At 38.2% G+C, this 9,157-nt stretch overlaps 1 protein-coding gene across 1 annotated transcript; it reads left to right on the plus strand.

The window, feature by feature from the left end:
• The first annotated feature begins 1,867 nt into the window (after positions 1 to 1,867).
• LOC149211467 (uncharacterized) lies at positions 1,868 to 2,770 on the plus strand. The gene has a single exon (XM_089388397.1). It carries the CDS (start codon positions 1,868 to 1,870, stop codon positions 2,768 to 2,770), a length of 903 nt encoding a protein of 300 aa, XP_089244523.1.
• Positions 2,771 to 9,157: the final 6,387 nt, after the last annotated feature.

Raw genomic sequence — 9,157 nt, forward strand, 5'->3', positions numbered from 1 at the left:
CTTTAAGCTCCATTCCGGCTGCTGCTTGCATAAATCGACTACCCTGGGCCACATCTTGTGGGGGGGTTGACAGAAACCCTAGGACCTCGACCTCTAATTTGATCCCTCAGGCTGTTGCTTACTCAAAGGAGGTTGGGACCGTTGAAGGAAACCAGCAGAGGAGGTCGGACGAAGCAGAAGTCCCTTCTGTGCCTGAAGGAGGGGGTCAAGGGCCGCCTGTTTCGGTTGCACCGGATGCTCCTGTTCCAAATGCTGTGGGAGCGGAAGGGGACTTCAAGGAAGTCGTGGGGGCAAAGAGAAAGAAATCGAAGTCCATCAAGAAGAAAGAGCTTCGTCCGTGTTGTCTATTGGGGGTAGATATCAGCATAGAACAAACAATGGACGCAACTGAGACTATTCTGGTTGGCCGTGTAAGAGGAAGGAAGTACTCGGCCGAATACATAGCGGACTAGGTCCAATCCGAGTGGAAAGAAGCCCCGGGCAAGCCATCAGAGATTCTTGTTTTGGAAAGGGGTTGGTTTAGTATTCATTTTGACAGCAAATCACATGTGGACTGGGTCTTTGAACGGAACTGGTGTTTTGGAAAGCGTCCCATTATTTTTCGCAGATGGACTCCATTATTTGATGCACAGAAGGAGAAATTGGCGGAGTCCCCTATCTGGGTAAAGCTCCCTGGACTTCCCTTACAATTCTGGACGGAATCCGTTTTTGTCTCTATTGGTAATACCCTGGGTAAATTTCTGGATTATGATAACTCTTACATCATAACCAAGGACAGGAGTATGGCTCAAGTGCTTGTAAGCCTAAATCCGAGGGAGGGATTGGCGGATGCGATGACGTTAAAATACAGGGACCTTGAATTCCTTCAAACTCTGGACTATGAAAACCTCCCTTTCCGTTGTCTTCGGTGTCATAAGTATGGTCATCTTGCGAAGGAATGTCCATTGGGACATCGTCGTCATCGCCGTCAGATGAGACCCTTTCGACCTCAGGGGGCTCCTGCACAGGAAGCAGGGGGGGCTCAGCAGAAGGTTTCAGTGCAATCTGTAGACCAGGCGAGGGCTTCAGAAATAATCGATCTAATGGAGCAGGAACACCTCTTGGATGGTAAAAATGCAGCTGCCGCTCAGATTAATCCGCCGGCCACCCTGGCTCCCTTACCTGATGAGCTTGCTGGGGCGTCCATGGCGGGTACGTCTTCTTTTCCTCCTTTTTGCGAATGTTCTTCTGCAATCTCTTTACGGTCTCTCTCAGAAAGGCCTAGTCCCTCTAGGCAGATTTTAAATGATTTCTCTGCCCTGAATTTATCTAAAGCCTCCTCTGATAGTATTATTATCTCGGTCTCCCTTCCTTCTGATGATGCCTTACATCCCTCTGAGATTGCTATTACTTCTGCTGAATCCTGTGTTCATATCTTGGATAACCCACCTTATAATCTTTGCCCTTTGGCCAATAGAAAGGGTAAGGGACAAGTTGTAGGAGGAATTGCCTTGGACCCAGTGGTTATTGGGCCAAGGAAGTTAAGGGGAAGAAAATCTTTACTCTCAAAAGCCCAGTTCAAAGCTATCATTGATATCGCTGACGGGAAGCAGAAAACTCTTCCTGGGGTGCTTAGAGCGGAGCCACCACCCCCCCCGGTTCCTAGATGATTCTACTTTCCTTCAACTGCATAGGCTTAGCTAGCCAGCCGAAAAAGCTAGCCTTCAAAAACCTTGTGCACTCCTATAACCCTGATGTTATTCTCCTCCAAGAAACATTGGGGAAAAGTGACGATGTTATCTGTACTCTTCAAAAGTTTTTGCCTAGGTGGGCATTCTCAGCTCTCGATGCTGAAGGCAGGTCGGGGGGTGTAGTTACAGGTTACAATATGACGAAGCTCAAGGAAGTTTCATCTTGGGGTTCTGAAAACTGTTTGGCAATGGAACTCTATTCTGTGGAGTTGTGTATATCCTTCCTTATCCTGAATATCTATGGGCCCTATCTGGAGAGGGAATGCTTTTGGAACTCTTTCTTCAGCCTCTCTTGCCTCTCCCATCCTTACCTCATCATTGGAGGTGACCTGAACTTCTCTTTGGGGGATTCAGAATCTTGGGGTGCTAATACCCACTTGGACCCCCTCTCTATTTTTTTCATGAATAAAATTGCTTCCTACCACTTGGTCGATGCTCCTTTGATCAAATTGCGCCCTACCTGGAGAAACAGACGCCTCGGTGTCGATTGGGTGGGCAAAATACTAGACCGCTTACTTCTCTGTGACCCTCTGGTGGATTTTCTATCAATTTTCAGACACTGGGTCAGGGAAGGGGGTCACTCTGATCATTTCCCGGTCCTCCTGGAATTGAAAGGAGATGCAAAAAAACCAGGAACCCCTTTTAAATTCAACTCATCCTGGCTGAAGGATGAATCCTTTGAAGCTCTTTTCCATGATACATGGAGAAAGGACAATCATAATGAAGAAGGAAGCAGAAGCATCCACTTGTCGAACAATCTTAAGAGAATGAAGCAAGCGACAAAAGAATGGACGCATCAGAAGAAACTGAAGGAAGAAGAGGAGCTCAAAAGTATAAACTTCGAATTAGATCTGTTGGAAAACTCGGATGGATCTGGTTATGAGTCCTTGGATTCAAGAAACAGAATTAAAGAGTTGGAAGCATCTCGGCGAAAACTTCTCCAGTTAAGGGAAGAAAGTTGGAGATTGAAAAGCAGAGCCATTTGGCTGCAAGCGGGAGACGAAAACTCTAAGTTTTTCCAGAATTATGCAAAGGGCTAAAAGATTGCTAATACAATTTGGGAATTGAAAAAAGAGGACGGGGAAATGGCAAAATCCTTTGAAGAACTGGCTTCTCTAGGTGTAAACCACTTTAAGAATCTTTTCAAAGCCCCGGAGGAAGTATCCATAGCGGAGGTCATCAGAGTTGCTCAATTCTTTCCAAGATATGTTGAGGAAGAAGACAATGACTCTATTATGGAAGTTGTCTCTAAACAGGAAGTGGAGGACATTCTCAAGGATATGCAGAAGGACAAGAGTCCTGGGCCAGATGGGTGGACAGTGGAATTTTTCCTTCATTTCTTTGAATTCCTGGGGGATGATCTGGCTGTAGTTGTGGATGAATCGAGATCCTCTGGATCTATCTATCAACCCTTCAACTCAACCTTTATGGCTCTAATCCCTAAATCTGATCAGCCAGCCTCTTTCGATGACTTTCGACCTATTTCCCTATGCACCTGTGTCTATAAAATTATTGCTAAAATCATTGCTTCCAGGATGAAACCCTTCTTATCTAGGCACATCTCTCCAGAGCAGTTTGGTTTCCTGGATGGAAGACAGATTCATGAAGCAGTGGGAATTGCTCAAGAAACCCTGCATAATTTAAAGAGGAATAGAAAGAAAGGGGCAATTGTTAAAATTGATTTATCAAAGGCCTACGACAGAATAAGTTGGATGTACTTGCGCCTTATGTTGACTCACCTTGGATTCAGATTCGATTTTGTAAGGTGGATTATGAGTTGCATTACTTCATCCTCTATCTCCTTATTAATCAACGGAGCAGCTTCAAATTTTTTCAATCCGGAGAGAGGGCTGCGACAAGGATGCCCTTTGTCCCCCCTTCTTTTCTTGTTGGCCGCAAAGGGGATGAGTCTAATGATTAGTAGGGCAAAAAGACAAGGAGAGCTCCGAGGAATTGAAGTGGCTGTTAATCTGTGGGTAACCCATCTGCTATTTATAGATGACATCATTCTATTCAGCAATGGAAGTGTGGAGGATTGTAGAGCTCTAAAGAGCATCCTGGACCTTTTTCTTAAAGCTACAGGTCTTAAAATCAATGAGCAGAAATCGACTCTTACAATATCGGGTATGTCTTTGGAGGAAAGTGGCAGAGTAGGGGCTCTTCTTCCATTTGAAATCAAATCTCTGCAGGAAAACTTTAAATACTTGGGCTTCTTGTTGAAACCTGATACTTACCGGGTACAGGATTGGAAATGGCTCCTGATAAAAATAGAAAAGAAACTAAATTTGTGGAGTCATAAATGGTTGTCTCAAGCAGGGAGGCTGGTCCTAATAAAGACAGTTCTGATGGCAATTCTTGTTTACTGGGCCAGTCTCATGTGGGTACCTAAAGGTATACTAGCTTCCATAGACAAACTGTGTAGCAGATTCTTATGGGCCGGATCTAAAGTAGAACATGTGACTCCCTGGGTTGCATGGGATAAGATTTCAAGACCGAAAGAATGAGGAGGATGGGGAATTAAACATTTGTCTTTTTTTTCAAAATCCTTAGCAGCCAAGCTGGCATGGAGACTTATATCGACCGATTCTCTTTGGTCCACTGTTACAAAAAGAAAGTACATAGCTCCGGCCACTGCAATGGAATGGGTCCGCAATCTTGTAAAGTCCTCTAAAAATGCCTCGGTGGTCTGGAAGGCAGTAGTTGCTTCGGCTCACACTATTGAACAAGGACTTGCATGGAAAGTGGGGGATGGCACTTGGGTGAGGGCTGGATGTGATCCCTGGGCTGGGTGCTCGGAAAGATATGCCTTATCTCATGATCTGAAATTATTTTTAACTGAACGGGGATATCTTTTTCTTAATCAGGTGGCCAATCCTAGGACTACTACCATTTGGAGACAAGGGTGGTTGACAGAAGCTGACCTTCATTTGGAGGAGAGATGGAGGGAGGAATGGAGCCTTTTTGTCTTAGACCTCCAAAACTCCTCTGTCTGATTTCAGAAGCAAGGGATGAGCTAGTTTGGGTCCATGCACAGACAGGAAGCTACTCACCTAAGACGGGCTAAAAATGGTTGATGTCCCAACAAGGTTGGGAAGACCCTGCATGGTGGTCAAAACTTCTCTGGAAGTTGAAATGCCCTGCAAAAACCAGACTTTTCTTCTGGTGCATCCTTCAGAAAAAAGTGCCAACATGGGATTTCTTGCAGAAAAGGGGGAAAATAGGCCCGGGATGGTGCTCTCTTTGCAAAGCAAATGAGGAATCAACAACACATTTATTTCTCACATGCCCTTTCAATGTCGCCCTTTGGGCTGAATCCTTGAGACTCATGAATTCTCCCCTCATGTGGGAAGGAGACAGTATCCAGCAAGCATGGTTCCGGTGGTGGCAGGAGGCCTTTGATGACAAAGTCCACTCCATCCCTCTCCTGATAGCCTGGGGCACTTGGCTAGCAAGGAACCAAGTAATTTTCAAAGATCTTCCCTTCCCTATTGGAAAACTAGTTGTGGAAGGGGCAGCAATATACGACAGCATCCCATCCTCATCTGGACATTCCATCCACCGCTCTATTCAGACTGAATTTATTAGGGAATCTGTTCCGTGGGCCTACTTTGATGGGGCTGCAGACTTAAATGGACGGTGCGGAGCAGGTTTGGTCATTCATATTACTCCTGAAAAATCTTTTCGTGCCTCAATTGGCCTTGGGCAGGGGACTAATAATTTTGCTGAGCTCAAGGCTTTACATCACCTTCTTTGTTGGCTTTCCTTGAAATAGTTGAGACAGGTTCAGATTTTTGGTGACTCAAAGAATGTTGTGAATTGGTTCAACAGGACTCAACATTGCAGAAATTATATTTTGCTTCCTTTGCTTAATGAGATTTTGCATATCAAAAGCTTTTTTAATGAAATCACTGTTTGCCACATCTATAGGGAAAGAAACCAGGATGCAGATAACTTATCTAAAACAGGTGTACAACAAGATTTGGGGACCCGGTCAGTAACAGAGATGGACAAGGGGGTGTTCAATCCTATTGACCAGCCAGTCTTCGGATGACATTGTTCTGCTTTGATGTTTTACTCGATATCATGCTACTGCTATTATTTTAGTTTTATTTCGAACTACATATAATCTGTTATGTCTCTCTACCAAAACTATGGACTATCTCATTTATGTTTACTTTTCTGAGGGTTGTTTTCCTCGTATGAGGACGCCTGTTGACACAGTTTTCACAAAAAACTTTTTCTGTGTTGTTTTTTCAACTTTGAGACCAGAATAGTGCCTACTGTCGGTCTCTACAGGAATATACATTTTGATATGTCTGTTGTTTCTTCAGATGATGAAGGCATGCTTCTGTCTTTTTCTCTTATCTCTGTTTCGGTGATATGCCGGGAGATTTGAAAGACTGGAAGTGCCCTCTTTTTGAGAAGAAGTTTTTCTGCTTTGGCAACCTTAGGGATGCTTATGGTTACCCAAGGAAGCCGTGACTGCTTTTCTCCCTCACCTGAAGGAGATCGGGAGTTGATTTGTAATGCAATGCATATGCTATGAGACTCTCTAATATATATAAAAAGTCCGATTTTTTTCCGTGAAAAAAAAAAAATAAACTCCTAAAATTTAGGTGAATGTAAAACTATTGTTTATTTATTATAACATAATTAATAGACTCCTAAAATTTAGGTGAATGTAAAACTATTGTTTAAGAATATAAAACTATTATATATTTATTATAACATAATTAATAGACTCATAAAGTTTAGATCACTGTAAACTTATTGTTTAACTTCTACATTGTACATGAGAACCATACAACTTTTTTTAATTATAACACAATCAATACAACTTTTTTTAATTATAACACAATAAATAAACCCCGTAAGTTTAGGCAAATGAAGAAATGCATCTCTGTATTGTTTTATTAATTCTTTCACTGCACACGAGGACCATCCCACCACTATCATATTGAAAAAAGAAAGAAAATTTATTTAGTAATAAAGTTCTAATCAGATTTTGTTTCTCTTATTATTTGTTTATACAAATAAATAATTATAAAATAATGAAGTTTATATTTTGCATATTTTAAAAATTATGATAATCTAAATAATAGTGATGTATTAAGTTTATTAAAAATTAATTAATTTTTTATTAAAAAAATTGTGCAATTATAAATTAAAACACAATTTATAGTTAATTGATATATACATATAAAAGATAATTATGTATTTGATGTAGTATAGTTAGGCGAGGAGGCCGCAGAAGAAGCTATATATATATTACATATTGTACAGATAATTTACAATCGTTGCGTCATGCTGACCGCAACTCACATTAATCAATACGATGCGTATAGCATCCGGCGCGAAATTCCGATATACAAGCACGCTGATACATAAAGTTGCCGCACAACGCCACATATGAGATTCGATCACAGGCGAAGTGCGTGAAAACCGACTTCCCCAATAAGTTTGGATTTTCATTAATAGTAAAGTTTAAAAAAATATATATTGCTTTTTATGAATGATAAGTTTGGAGATATAATATTCTAAAAAAATTATGGAGAAAATAAAATAATTTCAAAATTAAAGACTATATCTTATCATATTTTATTCATAAAAGTGAGTCTCTTCCCTATTAAGAATACATCTATATATAAGAATAAGTTAAACAATAAAATAATATTGCAAAAATAAAGGAAAAGACAAGATTGCAAATTAAATAAATGAAAAGATCATATTACAAAATAAGAATAATACTAAAAATATTATTACATTTAAGTTTAAAGAAAAATTGTGGTGGATTAAGAATTAGAGGATAAAAGGAAAATGAATAATTTTGGTGGATAAAGTATTAGAAGATAAAAGAAAATTAAAAGGCCCTAAAGAGGTTTCATAATTTAAAAGATCAAAAGTATTTGTCTTTGGACTAGTGTAAGAAGGGAATCAACATTGCTAAAATAAAAACAAAACAAGTTCCATATTGAAACTGGGTGTTTTACTATTCACAAAAAGCTATGAGATAAAATAATCTATTACTTTTTTCACACATTTAAAAAAAAATGTAGCGTGTACCTAAATTAAATCTCAATTTGGTCAATTGGGCTTATTCAAACTAGTTGGGAGGAATGATTACACTCCCCACCTAGGTTCACTTCTTATAAGTGATATATTGATTTCATATTGAGTATATTGTTACAATAACCTCGAGTCTTATTGTTGTATGGTCTTGAAAGATTTGTCACACTATAAACTTTTTTAATTTTCTAACTCAATAAATTTATGGTAATTTTGGTTTTTGGATATTTCCCCAGTGACACTAACCAATATTGATTTCATATTGAGTATATTGTTACAATAACCTTGAGTCTTGTTGTTGTATGGTCTTGAAAGATTTGTCACACTATCAACTTTTTTAATTTTCTAACTCAATAAATTTATGGTAATTTTGGTTTTTGGATATTTCACTTCTTATAAGTGACATATTGTTTTCATATTGAGTATATTGTTAAAATAACCTTGAGTCTTGTTGTTGTATGGTCTTGAAATATTTGTCACACTATCAACTTTTTTAATTTTCTAACTCAATAAATTTCTGGTAATTTTGGGTTTTGGATAAAAATAAAACTTCAAAAAATTTCAAATAATTTTTTACCTTCTTAAGATCCAATAAGTGAATATCATACCAATAAATGTCAATACCATCAATAATTTATTTAAACAAATTGATTAAAATGTGATATAATGAAAAAATATTTAATTGCTTTCACTAATAATTTATTCAAAATTTTTAATAATTATATTAAAGTAAATTTTAAATTATAATTATAATAAAACATTAAAAATAATAATATATAATAAAATAAACAAAAAAAAATAAAACTTAATGTGGAAAATCTCCACAATAATCATACTGAATCTTTTTTCAAATAAATATATAAAAAGAAAAAAGAAAAAAAAATTAAGTTCGGAAATCTCCGCAATAATGATACACTGAATCTTTTAACATTATTTTACTTAAAACCCCAACAACAAAAAATTATTTTATTAATTCAGACCTCGGGATAATGGTAAAAATGAAGACACTCACTAGTAATCCTAGTAATCCTAACAAAATTGTCTTTTAATTCAGAGGGTAAAAATATGGGTATTGGAAAAAATGAATAACCTCACTACAAATTTACTCAAAATTTTCATTGTTATAAAATTGGGACCCTCAATACTAACTCATTTAAAACTTGTGGAATGTGTATATAATTTTTGCTTGGGGGTGATATGACTTTGATTATATCCAATTATTTATTATTATTCAATTTTTAAGGTCACAGCCAAGCCAGACACAACATTGGTGTATGAGACCCTTTTGTTTGTGGGATAAAAGATCCACTTGCACACAATATCGTGCACATTTGTGTATTAACATTTTAAAATCACTATCT

Source organism: Pinus tabuliformis, chromosome 1_1 (genome assembly GCF_031772625.1).
Source record: "Pinus tabuliformis cultivar Carrire ecotype Pingquan chromosome 1_1, CPIR1, whole genome shotgun sequence".
NCBI lineage: Eukaryota > Viridiplantae > Streptophyta > Pinopsida > Pinales > Pinaceae > Pinus > Pinus tabuliformis.